Source organism: Xiphophorus maculatus, chromosome 7 (genome assembly GCF_002775205.1).
Source record: "Xiphophorus maculatus strain JP 163 A chromosome 7, X_maculatus-5.0-male, whole genome shotgun sequence".
Lineage (NCBI taxonomy): Eukaryota > Metazoa > Chordata > Actinopteri > Cyprinodontiformes > Poeciliidae > Xiphophorus > Xiphophorus maculatus.
Window position 1 is genome coordinate 15,605,274 of NC_036449.1, and position 18,978 is coordinate 15,624,251.

General features: G+C 38.8%; 3 protein-coding genes across 10 annotated transcripts; 2 read left to right on the plus strand and 1 right to left on the minus strand.

Moving 5' to 3' along the window:
- Positions 1-80: 80 nt before the first annotated feature.
- Positions 81-4,689, plus strand: klhl41 (kelch like family member 41). The gene is made up of 6 exons (XM_005815838.2): positions 81-1,785; positions 1,859-2,016; positions 2,093-2,200; positions 2,291-2,476; positions 3,529-3,675; positions 3,758-4,689. The coding sequence occupies exons 1-6, from the start codon at positions 700-702 to the stop codon at positions 3,867-3,869; spliced, it is 1,797 nt and encodes a 598-aa protein (XP_005815895.1). The 5' UTR covers positions 81-699; the 3' UTR covers positions 3,870-4,689.
- Positions 4,690-4,779: 90 nt separating this feature from the next.
- fastkd1 (FAST kinase domains 1) lies at positions 4,780-12,173 on the minus strand. 7 transcript variants are annotated; one of them, XM_023336994.1, is made up of 15 exons: positions 12,137-12,173; positions 10,607-11,069; positions 10,462-10,530; positions 10,086-10,211; positions 9,467-9,865; positions 9,278-9,388; positions 8,193-8,324; positions 7,635-8,121; positions 6,918-7,032; positions 6,709-6,837; positions 6,483-6,614; positions 6,291-6,404; positions 5,880-6,024; positions 5,165-5,279; positions 4,780-5,069 (listed from the first exon to the last, which is right to left on the minus strand). In XM_023336994.1, the coding sequence occupies exons 2-15, from the start codon at positions 10,939-10,941 to the stop codon at positions 4,986-4,988; spliced, it is 2,493 nt and encodes an 830-aa protein (XP_023192762.1). In that variant the 5' UTR covers positions 10,942-11,069; positions 12,137-12,173; the 3' UTR covers positions 4,780-4,985. The 7 variants fall into 7 exon arrangements, 6 of the variants coding, with proteins under 6 accessions (XP_023192762.1, XP_023192764.1, XP_023192766.1 ...); XM_023336996.1 differs by lacking the exon at positions 12,137-12,173 and adding an exon at positions 11,976-12,130 and having other exon boundaries at positions 10,607-11,065; XM_023336998.1 differs by lacking the exon at positions 12,137-12,173 and adding an exon at positions 11,976-12,130.
- Positions 12,174-12,443: 270 nt separating this feature from the next.
- ppig (peptidylprolyl isomerase G) lies at positions 12,444-18,909 on the plus strand. 2 transcript variants are annotated; one of them, XM_023337000.1, is made up of 13 exons: positions 12,444-12,533; positions 13,121-13,194; positions 14,060-14,134; positions 14,229-14,336; positions 15,302-15,346; positions 15,436-15,523; positions 15,645-15,674; positions 15,757-15,896; positions 15,981-16,140; positions 16,234-16,419; positions 16,509-16,599; positions 16,809-16,948; positions 17,364-18,909. In XM_023337000.1, exons 2-13 carry the CDS (start codon positions 13,137-13,139, stop codon positions 18,268-18,270), a joined length of 2,028 nt encoding a protein of 675 aa, XP_023192768.1. In that variant the 5' UTR covers positions 12,444-12,533; positions 13,121-13,136; the 3' UTR covers positions 18,271-18,909. The 2 variants fall into 2 exon arrangements, with proteins under 2 accessions (XP_023192768.1, XP_023192767.1); XM_023336999.1 differs by having other exon boundaries at positions 12,458-12,578.
- The last annotated feature ends 69 nt before the right edge of the window (positions 18,910-18,978 follow it).

An 18,978-nucleotide genomic window follows, 5' to 3' on the forward strand; every position in this document is an offset into this window, starting at 1 on the left:
GAAATGTTTGTCATGACGTTGTCTTAACATAAAAAATGTTTAGCAACCCTATAAAAGCCTCTTAAGAATAAAATTTATTTAAGTAAACTATGGGGTTGGAGGAGCATTTCTTGATGTCTAATTAAACATCCACAGACTGAATAGGTCTGTATGTGGCCTGATTACAAAGTTGTACAAACATTTAAAGAATGGAGGATAAGCTGCCACCTCCTGGTGTGACTGCAGTTCTCTGACCTGGCTCCTGATTAGAGGACGTTCCTTTAAATGTCTCACCAAATCTCACAGACTGAAGCTGGGCTGTCACTGCTATCAATGAACTCTGAGCCAACATGGGAATGCTTTCATTGTACCAAAAGTACTTGACAGAAGATGTCAGTCACATGATTTGAGATAATATACAACATTGAAATTAAACCTGATAAGTTTTCCTTTTAAAATCGACTTCCTCTCTAAAAGAAAGCCACAGTTAAATTTTAAAAGATTGTGATATTTCTGTGTGGCTGCTCAACAATGTAGAGGTGACGAGGCTTCACAGTTGTTAGGGGTTTTTTGACAGCTGTGTGAGAGTTCCACTTTGGCCAACCTGAATTCTTCATGGTTGGGCTGGTGTGCTATATTTAGGAGGGCACTGTTATATTGAAGCGCCTACAGACCTGTGCTCCTGTAGTTTGCTGTCTTCAGCCTTCCTGTCTGAAGAGAATGGACACCCAAGGGCTTAGAGAGGACCTCCGTCTGTTTCAGAGCACTCTGTTGCAGGATGGACTCAAAGAGCTGCTGAATGAGAATAAGCTGATTGACTGTGTCCTAAAGGTTGGGGACAGAAGCATCCCCAGCCACCGGCTCATCCTGGCAGCATGCAGCCCATATTTCCGGGAGCTTTTCTTCTCTGTGGATGGCAAGGAAGAGGACAGAAAGGAGGTTGTTTTGGAGAACCTTGATCCTAATGTTATGGAGGTGATTGTGAATTACCTGTACTCGGCTGAGATCGACATCAACGACAACAACGTCCAGGACATCTTTACTGTTGCAAATCGCTTCCAGATCCCCTCAGTGTTCACGGTTTGCGTGAACTATCTGCAGAAGAGTCTCACCAAGAAGAGTTGCCTTGCCATCTACAGGCTGGGACTGGTGCTCAACTGTGCCAGGCTGGCCATGGCAGCAAGAGATTACATCGCCGATCGCTTCGAGACCATAGCCAAAGATGAGGATTTCTTAGATCTCGCCCCACCTGAGATCTTTGCCATCATTGGCACTGATGCGTTGAATGTTGAAAAAGAAGAAGCCGTGTTTGAGGCTCTCATGAGGTGGATCAGAAAGGATAAAGAAAAGAGAGCAAAATCCTTGGATGAGGCTTTTGAGTACATTCGCTTCCGTCTACTTCCAGAGAAGTACTTCAAGGAAAAAGTGGAGAAAGATGAGCTGATCAAGGCTGACCCAGAGCTCCTCAAAAAGATCAAAGTCATAAAGGAAGCATTTGCAGGGAAACTGCCCGAGAAGAAAAAGGGTTCTGGTGATGCTGAGGGAGACGAGGGGACGCTGCCAGGTTACCTGAACAACAATCGCAGGTATGGCATGCACGCTAAAGACGTGATCGTCATGATTAACGACACTGCTGCTGTGGCCTACGACGGCCAAGAGAACGAGTGCTTTCTTGCTGCAATGTCTGAACGAATTCCCCGAAACCATGTCAGCCTCACAACAAAGAAGAACAACCTGTACGTGCTAGGAGGACTGTTTGTAGACGAGGAGAATAAAGAAAATCCACTGCAGTGTTACTTCTACCAGGTAGAAAAGTGTTGTTTGATTAAAACAGCAGTGATAAAGTACTCAGTTTTTAAAACACGTCTATACTTTTCAGCTGGACAGCCTTGCTGCTGAATGGCTAGCCCTGCCACCAATGCCGTCCCCCAGGTGTCTCTTCGCAATGGGGGAATTTGAAAACCTAATATTTGCTGTGGCGGGAAAAGACTTGCAGTCCAACGAGTCCCATGACACCGTTATGTGCTACGATACTGAGTAGGTTTGGCATGTCTAACATTTGAATATAATTTTAGTGAGAGCCATAAAGCAGTTCTGTGTCTTCTGTTTTTAGAAAAATGAAGTGGACAGAAACAAAGAAGCTGCCTGTGAAAATCCACGGCCACTGCGTGGTCTCTGAGAATGGCTTGGTGTACTGCCTGGGAGGAAAAACCGATGAAAAGTAAGGTCACAGTGTTGTTTTCTTCCATTAAATTAAAACTCGACTTTCATTAACCCTAGCCTGGACAATGTTTTGTCTTTTTGCCAAAAGTAAAGCAACCAATAAGATGTTTGCATACAACCACAAGAAGTCAGAGTGGAAGGAGGTTGCTTCCATGAAGACTCCTAGATCCATGTTCGGAGCAGTTATCCACAAGGGGAAGCTCATCGTTGCTGGGGGAGTCAATGAAGACGGACTGACGGCAGTGTGCGAAGCCTATGACTTTGGGACCAACAAGTAAGTGCTGGGTTTTAATTAAAAATATGTTTATTATTCAAGTTATTGCACTGTTGTCTATAAGTCTTCCTTCATGTTTCTTGTGATCAAAAAGGGTTTCTTTGAATTAGAACTGTTTTTAATGTAATATTCGGGTCAGTAATTCTTAGCTCAGTGTCAGACCACTTATTTAGTTTTAATTTAACTCTGATATATGAATCATTCAGACAAATAAAAGCCTTCTAAAATCAGGAGATGAAAGAAGCTGGATATAGTGGACCAGTTAGGAACGTTCACAAATGAAACCGGCTTCTAAGGCACTTTTGTAATAGCAGACTGACACAATTTATGCCGTTAGATATATGAAATTAGCAGACATACACAGTGATTCTCAAACCTCTGTTGACTTAAGACTTGTCATACATCAGAAAACCTGAAAGATAATTAATCTCTGAGGTTCTGTCAGATTCTTGTTGGATTTTGTATCCCCAAAAGAAAACTCTTGTTTATTATTATTATATAAAGTGTAGTAAATACATTATTATAAAAGAATAATACACCATAATTAAGAACAGGTTAAAAAATACAAAGCAGGCAATGTCTGAATGAAAAATGTGACATGCCTTAGAAAGATCTGCGATAACTATTCCTCAAAAACAGCTTAAAGGTTTACTAAACCTCAAAATAAAGCAAATATGACTGCATGTATGACTTAAAAACATGTTTAAATAAAATTAATAATGTTCAAAACAATGGGTAAATCTTTTTTCTTTGTTTTTGATCATCCTCTCTATAGAATATGTACAAAAATATTGTGTCTTTTTTGAGCTAGAAATACCAAAACTGATTTTAATACACTCTCACTTTGAAAGACTTAACCAAATTCTACATAAAGTATTTACAACAGGAAGAATAGGGGAAAAGTGGTCATTTTCTTTAGTAGCTTAGAGATTGCCACCAGCTAAAAAAGCAAAAGCATTTCCTACTGATTTGAGAAGGATATTCAAAACCTGAATTTTACAAAATAATAATCAATAAAATACCAGCGCTCAGAACTGTGTGTTTTGTTGGAGGTGGTCGCCTTTCACAGAGTTTCCCCAGGAGAGGAGTTCAATCAACCTGGTGAGCTGTGGAGGGCTGCTGTACGCCGTGGGAGGCTTTGCCATGGTAGAGAACGAGAACAAGGAGTGTGCACCAACTGAAGTCATTGACATTTGGCAGTAGGTTTGAGTTTCTCTCCTGCACATCAGTTCATTCATTCCTTTTAAATACATCAATAACTTATTTTATTGCCTGCATCAGGTATGAAGAGGACTCCAAACAGTGGAGCGGCATGATCAGAGAAATACGTTACGCAGCTGGAGCCTCGTGTGTCTCCATGCGCTTGAATGCAGCCAGAATGCCCAAACTGTAACACGGGACTGTTGTGCTATTATTGTGTGTCGTGATCATTTTATTTACAAGCTCCTAGCAGAGGATGGTTTTTGTAGCCTTAACAATCAGATAATTTTACTATCCATACTGACTTTTAGTTTGATTAAAATGTTGAAATATTTTCTCATGTTATGCAGTTAGGAAACTTCTTATTGTTGTGAAAGCTTTTTTCAATCTTTTATAAAAAAAAAAACAAACAAAAAAACATAGAACTTAGATTAAATAAACAGATTTAAGTTTAATAGTTATTGAAATAAAGTTTATATATTCGAGACAAATCTCTGAGTTTCCTGACTGACTTTAAAATCAAACCTTTCAAGCTGCTTTTCTACATAAAAATTAATGGGTTTTTTTTAAATGTTTTTTTAACGTATTTGTTAAAATTATCATTATGTTGAGTGCGGTGGTAGAGCGTGCGACCCGTGTATGGAGACCTCCGTTCCTTGACATGGTCGCCACGGGTTCGAGTCTCGGCCTTTTGCCGCACGTCTGTAACCTCTCTCACATCCCTCCTACTAGTCAATCTACTATAAAATAAAAGCCACTAGAGCTTTTACTACGTCGTGACAATATAATATGAGACAGATAATCAATGAAAAAAAAAATCGAGCTCTTCCACTATACGCTCGTCTAGGTTTGGTGACTTCTGCAAGTCAACGACTTGATGCTATCTGCTGGGATAGAAAACTTTTTAAACTATTGTGAATTGGCGCCATATAAATAAACTGAATAGATTTGAATTTAAATGAATTATTGTAAAATCTGACCAAAAAAAACCAAACACTATTTATAACATTTTTTTTTTAAAGCCAAAAACACTATGAAGGTAAATTCATGTTTATCTTCTACTGAATTCACCCATCCAATAAAACACTGGGTATCACTTCCAATTACATTTTTTAAAGGTTATTTAATACAAAAGCACATAATTTACTGTCACTCAACATGAATGAGGTAGATTCATGCCAGCCAGACACATTTACATAAAAACATAAAGCTCTTTCTATAGTGACACTTTTTTTTCAAATAATCTGCTCCGACCTTTACAAAAGTTGTTAAGTGTCATTATCACATAAATAAGGCGTCAGGAAGAAATTTATCCCAAGATTTTCTTTCTGAGATACCTCTTCCATGCATGGGGTGTAGAAAGCTCCATGGAGTTCCATTCAAAGTGAGGAATCTGGGAAAGAAAAAGCACATATCACACCATTACCTCAGCAGTCTTTTATGTTTGTAGTACGATTATTTCTATAGCGCACTGGCTAATGTTCTTACCTGAACAACACGATATCCCAGAATCTCAAGGTGTCGCCTTTTCATTAAGGCTTCACCTTTCATATGATGAGAGTTTTTGCAGAAAGACTTGGAATCCATGAAGTCGATAGCGATGCTATGAAACAAAAAAATAGAATAATAAATGAATCAGTGGCTTTATCTCAATAGTTTTTTCAGGCTGTATTCTGTATGCAATCTTTAGAAAATGAAGTAAATGTCCAGTCATTACAACGCCTAAATACAGAGCCTTTGCAAAAGGTACAGCCACTTTAATGTATTTTATTGGGAATTTATGTGACATGCCAACACAAAGTAATCCACAATTGTGAAATTGAAGAAAAATGATTCATTGCTTTTAATTTTTTTTAAACAAATAAAAGTGTGATATGCTTTTGTCTTTAGCCCCCTTATCATTCTGACATCACCAAATAAAATTTAGAGCAAGCATTTGCCTTCAGAGTTCATCTGTGTGTAATTTAATCACAGCTGTTCTGTGAAGACCTCCGAAGTTTAGGATAAAATTAGAGAACATCATGACAGGTTAGGGGGAACGCAGCGGAGACGTCTAAATCAGTTCTTCTGTTCATGGAAGCTTCTGCTTCAGTCCTTTAGTGTCAATATTGTTGCAAATGAAGGCCTTGGTATATATTTTATTTGTATGTGTTATGACGAAGTACAAAAACAAACCAGATGCACACAAAGTGTGTATCCTCACCGATGAGCTCCCGCTGGAAGCTCATCTCGGGCCTTTTCCAGTGAATTTGAGTCCCACAGAACCTTTCCTCTCTCTGAGATCTGCAACGTGCTCGGCCCAGAGTAAGACAACGGCTTCAAGTGTTTGTCTAGTTTACATTCAAAATCTGAAATTACAAAAAATAAAATTCACACCCCAGAATAAAAGCAAACCTTTCACCCCTTTAAGAACCGTTGTCACACAAACAGACTTAAACTTACACATCAATCTCACTTTCTATGCTCACAAAGCGCTAATGCTGGATAATATCCCACTACAATACTTCAATTTGTGGTATGAGTTTGAAAAGGTTTGAGGGGTAGGAATATTATATGTGCTGCTTGCCTGTTTATCGGTGAGGGAAAAAAAGGATAATATTGCTGCTATACTCACGTATGGTGTAAAAATACGGTGTGATGACGGCTGCTTGGACAAAGTTAATGCCACCAAGAACCCCGCCCAACATTGCGTGGATCTGCTGCTGCACTGGACTGACGGAGCCATTCACTAAAACATGTTTACACAGGAAATGTTTAATACATTTCAAAAGGAAACAGAAAAACAGGCATAGCTCCAATCGCTCACCTTTCTTTTGCAGATGCTGGCAGTAACGCTCGTGAAACCACGGCACCTGAAACTCTGGACTTTCCAGACACACGGCCCGATTGAGTTCCATGAGGCGCTGTTTCGTCCTCATCTTGAGGGAATCATTCAGGCCTGTAAGAACATAAAACACTTCATTTCACCCTGCTGAACAAAGACTTTACTTACTTTTAATACTGGACAGGCAGAAGCGGGCTTCTGATCGTACTTTCCAGCTGGCAGTCCAGTTTTCCAAGAAAATCAATGCTGAAGATTTCTCTGATTAGTTCTTCGGGAAAATGGTCAGCTAGAGCCAAGCAATATGCCAGGAGGACAAGCAGATGAGGGTCAAAGGAGCCTAAAACAACATAAGTAAAAAATTATGATTGTAGAGTTACAATCAAAGAGTAGAAATCAGTGCTGGGACATATTACTTACTAATGTGAGGAGTGAAGCGCTTAATACAAGCCTCATAAAGCTCATCTACATGAGCAGGCTCATAATTCAGGACAGAAAATGGTAGAAGAGTGGGGTATGTGGCTGAGAAGTGAATCTTATTGAGAAAAGAAAAAATATATTAGGGCTGAAACAATCAGACTAATCAATTATTTGAATAACTGTCAACTAATTAAGTAATCGATTAATTGTTAACTGGAATATATAGACTCAAAAAAGGCCATTTGCTGAAAGGACAACATAGTCAGAGCAGTAATTAAGCGAAAACTGTACAAAAAGATACATGCATAGTATCTGTAATTATGTTGCAATGTAAAAATACATAAGTGTGGACTATGTCAAGGAGTTGTTCAAATAAAAGTTAAAAAATAAATAAATATAAATAAATAAATACATGCATTTAGGATAATTTGTTTTTTCTGTCAGTATGTTTTACAAATGATCTAATGCGTTTATTTTCTTATTTAAAAAAAGACATTTAATTATTTCTTTATTTGCAGATTTTAATGCATTTCCTATATTGTATAAAAAAGAGGCTTCAGCGGTTAAATTAAAAACCTGCAAAATGTCCCAATTGTTTTTTTATCCGATGAACTGATTGACACAATAATCTATCACTAAAATAATTGTTAGTACCAGGCCTAATTAGTACAGATGCTAGTAATCCAGGATTAAATGTTAGGCTGTGTCCTCGGGTACCTCGTCAATGTGTTCTATGGCCACACTGGCAATTCTGTCCATCAGTGAAGGATGAAGTCGATTGGTTCTGGTCAGGAAGAAGGCCAAGTCAGCAATGTTGCTCGAGTTTATCTGATCGATCATCCTGTTCAGCGTGACGAACGTCTCTTCCAGCAGCATCTCCTCGAACCACTCTCCTGGGGCGAATTTGGTCTCGTCCAGCACCAGGTCCAGCCGGTTGGCCGTCTGCAGCCTCTCGCGGCCGCATTGGCTCAGCCGCTGCAGCAGGCGGACGTACTTGCTGTGGGTGTTGTGTCGGTAAGACGGATCAGTCCGTATCCACTTGGCAATGGCAAAGGAGATGGTGTTGAGCTCGCTGAGGTTGCACTGCGCTATCACTTCGTCCACATGCCAGACCACGTCCTCGTCGAGGCGTGGGCTGGGCAGCATGGAGAGCACCCTGGTCAGCATGGTCACCTCATAGGGGTAGAAGCTGCGCTGCAAAAAGCTGCGACACAAAACGTCTATCAGTGCACTTCTGAAACAGGAATGCTTAAAAGTAGGTTAATAAACACTAACCTGACCAAAATGGTTCTGAGGGCAGCAAAGAGTTCTGGGTTCTGATAATGCAACAGGAACAGGGCCTGGGTGAGCCGGGCCACCTCCATCGATCTGTAGATATGGAGCTTCTTCTGGATCACTGATGCAATTCTGGAAAATAATACAGAAATGATTAAAAAAAAAACTACCATCAATGAAAAATAGGACATAAGTTCATTCATATGTTTAATTGTGAAACAGGTTATTTAGGAAGAATTGATTGAAAGAGCAGCTTTCATTTTTAATAACTTACCATCTCAGGTTAAATTTTCTTTTTGTTTGTTTTTTGTTTTTCATTTTTGTCTCCCGCTGCTTATTATATGTGAAAATTAACAACCAGTATGCATTTTTAGGTGAATTACTACTGAAATTGGAAAGAAAAATCCAAACTAATTGTTATAAAGTTATGGAAAAAATAAATACACAGTTAAAATGCTCCAAAAGTTAAAAATTAAAATAATATTTTTTTTTTTTTTTTGCAGTTTTGAAGTTGCAACCTTAAATTCTAGCTACCGTATTCATAATTTTGGGGACATCTCAGTTTTGCAGATCTAGACTGAGCTGCGGCTTTCATCCACGTACTAGGTTTTTCACACTGAAATAAAAGAAGGCAGTGGGTTTGAAGTTCATCCGAACACTACAGTTATCACTAATCTGTATATTCTTTAGCCTGGAGGATAGAGATCTCAATAAAGAATCTCAGATTGTAATAAAAGAGAAAAATTTCTATGAGGTTTTCAGAGTAAACGACTAAGTACTGACTTTCTCCCTTCTTATTCTGAATATCTTAATTTCAAAATATACTCTTAAGCAATGCAAAATCAAAATACATATTTAAAATGTGGAACCATCACAAATATTGCTTCTGCTGATGGTGCAAAGGGACAAAAAACCATTAAAATATTCTGCTTCCAAGCGTGGATTCAGCTCTAAAACACGCTGCATCTAGAAAAACTTGTTTCATCAAAGGAGTTTAAACAAATGTTAAACATGCTGAGAAGTCACACAAACAAGGTAAGGCTGCTGATTTTGCTGTTTTTATTTTTTTGAGGATATAAACTCACTTGTTCAGTAAACTAAAGTTTCTGCTCTGAATCTCCTCCAGGGCTTCAACGACAGCCAAAGCTTGGTGAGCGCTGAATTCATCTGCCACCAGGAGGATGGTGTTCTCCAACCTGAGAGGAAATACACAAAATAGTGTAGCAAAAACATCAAACTGGATGGATGTGTAACTTCTACTCAGCAGTGCCAACCTTTCTCTGATCTCTGCGCTGCTAATCGGTGCCAGAGCGACAAAAAGTTTAGAGAAGGAGTGTGGGTCTGTGCTTGTGTCGATCAGCTCAATCAGCCTTTCTTTAGCTGCCAGTCTGAAGTCACAGTTGTTGAACTGAAGGGACTGATATAGACCCAAGATGATACTGATGTTCTCAGCATCCAGTCTGGGAATGTTGCGCATGAAAATCTCATTGCACTTCTCCAACAGGGGTCGGTGAATATACTTGATGCTGCGTAGAAACTGAACCATCCTTCTTGGAGTGTTGTAATTCAGGGGATCGACTGTGTCCAGTAGACATTCAGCTCTGCTGATTAGAGCGTCCCGCAGCCGCGTGGACACGAGGTTCGACACGCTGACCATCAGCGCCGCCAGGACCCTGGAGAGACAAATGTCACCAAGTGTGCACAACGTGAGATTGTTAAAGCAATTGTGTCTCGCAAAAGCATCCATACATCCTTACATTTTCCACGCTGTGGTATTGCAAACACAAATGTCAAATTATTACATTGGGATTTTAAGTAAGAGGCAAACACAAAGTAAATGGATAGTTGTGAAGTGAGGAAAAAAATACATCTAGGTTTAATGACATGACTGACCTGCCATTGTCTATGGATGATAACTTCTGGTCCAAAATGTTGGTGATGTGACCCATGAGAGGACTGCTATGGAGGAGCTGATCATTTAAAATCACTGCAAACTTTGACAGAGATGACATAGGAAGTCTGCAGAAAAAAACACAATGTGTCACAGACAAATGGCAAAGTGACCAAATGTTTAAGGTTTCGGTGACTTTCATTTGATTTACGTAAATGCTTGTGCTGAATCTAATAATTCTGAATTTGCTCTTTTTGGGGGGGCTATGACACCTAGTTTCACATTTCACTTGGGAACCATCTGTGTATTTTATTGACAACTTTATCTAATCAGCTTTATAACTCAAAAGAAACCAATATAAATTTATTTAAAATATACCTGTCTACTCTTCGCCAAGCTTCTGAAACCATCTGTTGCACAAGACTGTCATGTGGTTCCACATTCAGCCTGCAGAAGAGAGAAGTAGATAATATTGTAATACTGGAATTTAAATAAACAGTCATTAAGCAAAGAGTCTGTATACCTGAGGAACGCATAAAGCATGTCGACCAGTGTTGAGTCATCCATCAGAGAAATTTTATTCTCTGCCAAAACCCGGAGGGTCAGGAACTGCGGGTGGCACTTGATGAGGTGGACAGTCCTGAGCAGCTCAGGTCTCTCCTTCTGAAAATCCCACAGCATCCTCACAGCACAGCTCACATGTTCCACAGTCAGCTTGGTTCTGTTCTTCCCCACCACATCAAGCACCTGAACGTCAGCGGAGCAAACCTGCAGCCCCTCCAGGACATAGTCTCTACTCCCCACCGCCTGATGGAGGAGTCTTCTAAGGCAGGGCCTCACACACTGCAGTCTGAACATGGTTACACGCCTGGGTGTGAGCTAGGTGTGCGCTGAGGTCTTCATTGCATGGCAGCTGAGAGGAGGCAGGTTCAGCCAATCACAAAACGGCACATGAGTGGTAAGATGATGCTCCTTCAGAGAACTGTCTTGTATAATAAAGCAAAGGGAAAAGGCAGGAAATGCATTGAAAGTTGCATGGTTTATTGTTCATTTTGATGATTTTGGCTAACAGCTAAGTAGAACTCAAAATTCAGTTTCTCAGAGCACTAAAATATTCCCCAACACCATACTAGGATTTTTAAGAAGCTGACTGTTTCATAGTTTTGTATCAATGCATATTAACGGGATGTTGAATGGAAGGAAACACTATGGCAGAAAAATGTGCACAAGCAAAAGGAAGAACAGCAGCCTCAAGATTGTAAAGAGAACCCATTTCAGGGTTTCTGGGAGTTTTATAAAACACTCACTGCAGCTGGAGTCCACACTTCAAGAGCCTTACCACATCCTACAACTGTGACAGTCTCTGTGTTGAGACACGTAAGACATTGTGCCAGGGCTGCCACAAAGCCGTACAATATTTCAGTTATAGTGAATTTCCCCATTGTGGGACAATAAAGAAAATTTATATTCTATTCTAGTGAACAATGTAAGCTGTTGCTGTTGATTTGTGGTTCAAAATATATTTAACTTTGTTTAACAAGTACATAGCAAATGTAGCTTAACTGAATAACTGTTTAAGGCGAGGTTCAGGTCTTATTTTATCAAATAAATTATATACACAGAATAATTTATTTCATTTTTCAATTGCAATACAGAAACAATACTAGATCAGTCATTTTCATACTTGCTAAAAAAATTAACTTAGCATGCAAATATACTGCTCAAAAAAATAAAGGGAACACTTTAAGTGTTAAACACCTGTTTAAGTGTTCCCTTTATTTTTTTGAGCAGTGTACTTACAGAGTTCAGCCGGACATGCTCATGGTATCTATCAGTACAGTTGAATAAACAGTTCCTTTAAAGTCGTTTTAGTTTAAATTCAGATTACAGACCGGATCCTCACGTGGGTACACGAACATCACCTTAAATAATCTCCATATTTGCATAAGTGTAATTTATCTTTTGGTTTTCTAGATTTATAGAAGAAAAACGGCATTATCTTTGTGACATAAGTGTAAACATAGTCATTAAAATGCCTCAAAGTCAAAATTACCTAGCATGTGTGCCGAGAAGTTTTACTTCCGTGGCAGGTCATGCACTAAGTGGGTTTATTTCCCCCCTAATATTTAGTTTTCAGGCACAAGCGCTTGTGCCTGGTGGTAACCAATGTTCAAATTCTTAACTAAGTTGCTTTTCTATCTCTAGCCTCGTGGTTTTAATCACATAAATCAGACAGTGTGATGTTTGTAGAAGGTTTATACGCTTTATTTTGAGAGAGTGGTTTTGCTTTTTTGGGAACATTTTTCCTGTTAGGCAAATTTCAGGGCATAAAATTCCCCCCAGCGTTCACTGGCTCGCCACTCTAGGCAGACACCAGTTGACGTTCCTGCGGCGCCATCTTTAGAAAACAGTGAGCTCAACTGTGAATGAAAATACGCTTTTCGTCGCTTGTAAGAACCTTTCGCTGTATAGACTGAAATTCTTGTTTTTCCAGGTTAAGTATTGTTACACTATCTACGTCTACTTATCTGTTTTTCTGAAGTAGTGAAACCGAAAAGCTCCCATGTAGTTGTCAAACCTCTTCTGTGTGCGTGTATGGCTGCTGCAGACATTAGGCGAGTTTTTTTTTTTTTTTGGCTAATGCTAACAACTGGGCCTATATGGGAGGTAGTGTCTCAGTGTGACTCTGCTATGCACTACGCAGTCCTAACCAGTAGATAAACAGAAATTAATGGAATATTCAATCTCTCTATTCAAGTATCCACGAAACTGCTCTAACATTTCTAAAGACTCGAAGCGCTATGTTGCTAAAGCTAACCAGCTAGTCGTAAAGAGACGAAGAAACGATTCAGTTTCAAATTGCTCAAACAGTTATATCTTAAACCACATGTTGCTACAGCGTAGGCTTTCAGCAGTCAATGGTTTTTTTATTTGCTATATTTTAAGGAATTGTCGTGAGTTCTCTATGTTTGACATAAAGAACTCCGAGGTAAATTTAAGTTTATCCTGTAATTTCATTTGTTTGGTTCAACTGCAGGTGTTTGGGAGAAACTATGGGGATCAAGGTTCGCCCTCGTTGCTTCTTTGACGTCGGGATCAGTAATGTTCTAGGTGAGAGGAATGTAGAAGGTTTTTTTTGTTATTATTTTTAAATCAACAGTAGGTGATGGGATTACAAGATTGTCCTTTTACATGGAAAGATGCATCTTCAAGCTTTTTCTTCCTCTCTTTCGGCTTTTCCCTTCTCCGTTTAGTCATATACTCTGCATCCTCCACCTGCACTACAACTATCCTCATGTCTTCCTAATCTTCTCTTTGGTCTTCCTCTCACCCACCTGCCTCGTGGTTCCAAAGTCTGCATCCTTTTGCCGATCTAATCACTAACTTTATCTCCAAAACATCTGAAGGTTGCTGTCTCTCTGATGTACTCATTAATGATTCTGCCCATCCTTGTCACTACCAAATACAACCTCAGGATCTTCAGCTCTGCAACTTCCAGTTCAGCCTCCTGTCTTTTCCCCATCGGCTCTGTTTCTAAACCATATATCATCACTGGTCTCTCTGCTGTCTTGTACAACTCTCCTTTCATTCTTGCTGATACCCTTTCACCACTAAAAGCACTTTTCGTCAAGCATTCCAACCTGCTTGCACACACTTCGTCACCTATTTTACACACTCTCTGCTGCTCTGGACTGTTGAATTATCAGAAGTCCTTTACTTTTACTTCTGCTCCCTATAACTTTACTTTTCCATTTACAGTTCATTAGGCTTTATGTTTAATGAGTCCAAAACATGGTTGTTGTCAGTGGATTGACTGAGAGAAAAATCTGATTTTTTTTTTTCAATATTTAAAACTTCAAATTATTAAAACTTTACAATTGGTCTAAATTATATTTATTAAATATGTCTCCCAAAAACTGTGAAGGCTGGGTATTTCATCCTGACTCACTTCTAACTTATTGATTGCTCTTCACAGTTGGCAGAATTGTGGTGGAGTTATTTTCAGACATCTGCCCCAAAACCTGTGAAAACTTTCGATGCCTCTGCACAGGTGAAGGACTTCTCCACATAATTTTTTTCTTTTTACGAATTGATTATCTTCATGTTACAGATCAGTTATGACGATGGACTGTTATTTCATTTAGGCGAGAAAGGCATAGGCAAGGGAACTCAGAAGCCCCTGCACTACAAAGGATGCCTTTTCCATCGCATTGTGAAAGACTTCATGATTCAAGGAGGAGACTTCAGCGAAGGTGAGATATAAAAGGTTGTGAATGAAATACTAGGTGCAGAATGGTTTGAGCTTCATGTATTATGTCAACATAGACCCAATACTGATAGTTTTCTTCCTGTCACTACACTTCTCCACTTGATCTTAATTTTGTAAACTAATGCCAGTAGGCCTGTCACAATAACAAATTTTGCTGAGCGATTAATTATCTCAAAACTTATTGCGATAAACGATAATATTTTTTGAAGACCATTTTAAACTGATGTAATGGTAACGACATAATAATGCAAGCGATATCATGCCAAAAATAGATGTACTTTATTTTCAAAAGAACACTAAACACTGGAACTGGTAAACTAAATAAACAAAACAACCAAAAATAAAATTGACTCTCAGTATCCATTAACAAACAAAAAATGCACTTGAATAAAAACTAAACATAAAATCAAAGTGGAAATAAAAACTACATTCAACCAAAAGAGTGCAGATTATGAAGTCTGTATATTATATTGCCCTTCAATAATCATTAGATGTAGATAGAGAAGATGAGCACATCCGACTGACTACCTGATGCAATAGTTCACTCCTCCCTTAAGCCCACTTCACACTACACAATTTTTTTGCCCCGATTTTTCTCTGCTCTCTACAGGACAATAATAACATCTAGGAATGGGACTTTAACACATTAGCATCAATTGATAAATTAATTATATAGATTTTAACACATTTAACGTAATTAATCACATTATTTCTTATTGAGCTCACATGTCTACTTTGTCAATAATATAGCAGCAAGAAGGGTTTTTGAGTTAAAATTTGTGCTTATTTCACTGACATTGGTATACATAAATGGTCTCGGAGAAGAAATGTCCAGGGTAAAATAAGTGGCACAATACCACTCTTTATTTCAGAACACATGAGAAACATATTTTCTAATAAATTGTAATCAACTAGAATCTGATTGTAGTTTATTTTCCTTCACTACAGGAAATGGAAGAGGAGGGGAATCCATCTATGGAGGCTTTTTTGAAGGTAAAGAAGCCACCATCAGAGCTGTCAGATGTTGTCAAACGCGGTGTTGGCTTCAAGATGGCCGAACAATCCTCTCCTTTCCCCTCTAGATGAAAGCTTTGGTGTTAAACACAACAAAGATTATCTGCTGTCAATGGCCAATAGGGGCAAAGATACAAATGGGTCACAGTTTTTCATGTAAGTGGCTTTTTATTTATTTTTTTATAAATAATGTCAGTTTTATTTTTTGGTAGTACTTATTGAACAAGTTTACACGTTTATTGGCGTTTCTCTTCACTGACTGGCTCTTACTCTTCAGAACAACAAAACCTGCACCTCATTTGGATGGGTAAGAAGCACCTGATTTTATTTCTAAACACAAATTGATTGTGTTATCGACATAAAATTTGATTTAGCTCGTCTGTTTTTAGTGTCCATGTGGTTTTTGGTCATGTCATTTCTGGCCAAGAAGTCGTTCAAACGATGGAGAACCAGAAAACGGACCCTAACAGCCGGCCGTACGCTGAAGTGAAAATTCTGAACTGCGGAGAGCTCATCCCAAAATCAAAAGGTTGGTTTCGATCTCTGGCTTTTCATAAAAAACTGGTACAAATGTCCTAAAACTGATTTTGATGTTTGTCGTTTTCTTTCAAAGGAAAGAAAGCAGATAAAAAGAGAGAGAAAGCCTCGTCCAGCTCCAGCGGTGGCTCATCTGACTCTGAAAGCTCCTCGGATTCTTCCTCAGGTTCAGAAGAATCTGAAAAAGAATCTAAGAAGCGAAAGAAGGAAAAAAAACTAAAAAAGAAGGAAAAGAAGTACATCATATTTTTGCATGACTTCTGACTTTAATGTTTATTTTAATGTTTATTAAAAAAGCAACGTCTAAAACAGAATTTTTCTTTTTATAGGTCTGTTGAGGAAACTGCTGAAGAGAAAGAACAAGAAGATGAGGTTACTTCCACTGTACGGCCTGAAGAAATCCCTCCCATCCCAGAGAACCGGTTCCTCATGAGGAGAAGTCCTCCACCAGCCGAGAAGCCAAACAAGGAGGACGAAAAGGACCCGAGGAATAAAGAGGACAGATCCAGACAGAAGTTAGTGTTTCATAAGCTGCCGCAAGAAAGGAAAACCTGAAGTAATGGTACTGTGTTTGCTTGACCATCATGTTTTTCTTTATTTGCAGCGCTGGCTTATATAATTCTCAGTCACCATATCAGAGGCGATTTCAGGTTACCACTCGATCAGGAAGGAAGATAAAAGGGAGGGGACCGAGGGTAAGTGACCAAAAGATGCAAAGAGCTCAGCTAAAATATTTCTGCTTTCTGTAAAATCATTACTTTGATTTTAAATGTAATGCATCATTATTCAGGTTTCCTTGTACCTTTTGTATTATTTCTTTTAGCATTTAAATTGAATATACTTGGCTCATATGCAGTCCCAGGTAAAAAAAAAAAAAAAATCGCAATTTTATTTCTTTCAACAGAGGTACCGAACTCCATCACGTTCTCGTTCAAGATCTAGAGATCGATATCGGCGTAGTGAAACTCCTCCACACTGGCGCCAGGAGATGCAGCGTCAGAGGATGAGGGCAGTCACCAGAGAGCGATGGATTAAGGGGGACAAGTAAGAATGTTCACTTTGTGAATAGGTGGAGTTTCAGAAAGAGGGCATTTACAGGGAGTGGGTGGTGCAAGGTGGCAGGGACAGCTATATGTGCTTTTAACATACTGAATTCCAATTTTAATAAAATATTTTATCATTAAAAGGTATGTATTTTATGAATTGAAACAAACTAGAAATACGTTTTGTTTATTTAACATGTACAATCATCTAATTTTGGCCCTTCATACGTAAAATTAACAATATTGATAAGCTAAGATCATCTTGGTTATTTAATATTTTCAGACCATTCTTTAATAGACAATATAATTCAAAAATCTTTCTAAAACTTGAGATGTAATTGTAGGTTACATATCAAATTTTTACCTGAGAGTAGTTGTCCATTACCTTACTTATTGTTTTTATTCATTTATTACAGAAGTGACTTGATTGATGCTAAGGATGAAGAAACTAACGCTCCAAAACGAGAGAGAAGGACATCCGACACAAAAGATGAACACACGGCCGAGGGCAAAAAGGAAAAGAAAACTCGGTCGCACAGGTCTAAAAGCAAAGAGGGCGGTACTGCAGAGAAGGATGAGCATCACAGCAAGCACAAAGCAAAGAAAAAAGAAAAGTCTCGCAGTCGCAGTGGAAGCAGAGAAAAGAGTAGAAGGTCTAAAAGCAGAGAGAAGGCCAATAAGCATAAAAGTAGTGACAGAAGAGGGCGCTCAAGGAGCAAAGAAGGACATAAAAAAGAAAAAGACTCAGAGGCAGATCAGAGTAAAGATAAAATTAAAGACAAGGAATCTGATACGAAGCATAAAGAAGAGGGTAAAGAAAAGGATCAGGAGAAAACAAAGGCAAAATCAGCAAGCAAGGAAAGATCCAGCAGCAGAAACAGAGACAAAGGTAAAGATGAAAAAACAGATAAGGAAAGGGCCAGAAAAAGAAGCAGGAGTAAGGAGAGGGAGAAACGGAGAAGAGGAACATCCAGGGAGAAGGACAGGCGGTCCAGAAGTCCAGACAGGAGTAAGACCAGAGACAGAGGCAGGCGCTCAAGAAGCAGAAGCCGTAGGAGAGACCGCAGCAGAGAAAGATCTTCTCAAAGAAATGACAGAAGCAGGGACTCTACCAACCGCAGGAGGCGACATAGCAGCAGCAGGCGCAGCAGCAGCAGCTCCGACAGTGATAGAGCAGAAAAAAGGAAGAGCCGAAAAAGTCCTGATTCTACAAAAAGAAAGAAATCCAGAGACAAGAGAAGCCCGGATAGTACAAAAAGCAGAGATAGAAAAGATCGCAAGAAAAGTCGGTCAAGCTCTAGTTCCAGCTCCGACAGCGACTGACGCTGCTTGTTGATTAAAAAATTAACAAGCTAGTTTCATCTGCAGATAAACATAATTAGTCCTCTGTTCAGATCTCCAGTTTATATAAACTGGAGCAGACATCAAAAAAAGAGGAAGAAACATAAACATAACACCTTCTCAAATGTGTAACTACAAACTGCTGCTTCGTGTGAACGCTAGCTGGACCTGAAAGAGCGTTGTTTTAATCATGGAGCTGATTAGAGGAACTTGTAAGGCTGGCAGAAACACAATGATCTGGAACTGACGTTTAATGTGAATATAAGAAGCAAGTACCCAATAATATTTTAATCTCACATGACCACAACAGCTGATATGGTTGTTTTACAGATTTGATTCATTTTATTTTAGTTTTGCAGAAGCCTTGCTGTCAGTCTGTTTAGTTAAAAATAAAAACAATATTTTACTGCAACCTTTTTTCATTTTTACTAAGCAAAAGACCTGGAAAACATTATCTTGCATGCTCATCCCTGTTTGCTTTATTTAGATGAGATACTTGTTTCTTTTTTACTCTGCCAAACCTTTACTGTAATTCTGTCATCTTTATTTAGAATGAAAAACAAATGTACAATTTCTTTCTTGGAAGAAAATGTGGGAATGCTGATTAAATTATAAAGCTTGGTTTTTTTGTTTTTATATACTGTAAGAGTCCAAAACATGACTTCAAATGAAAATGACAATAATAAAAAC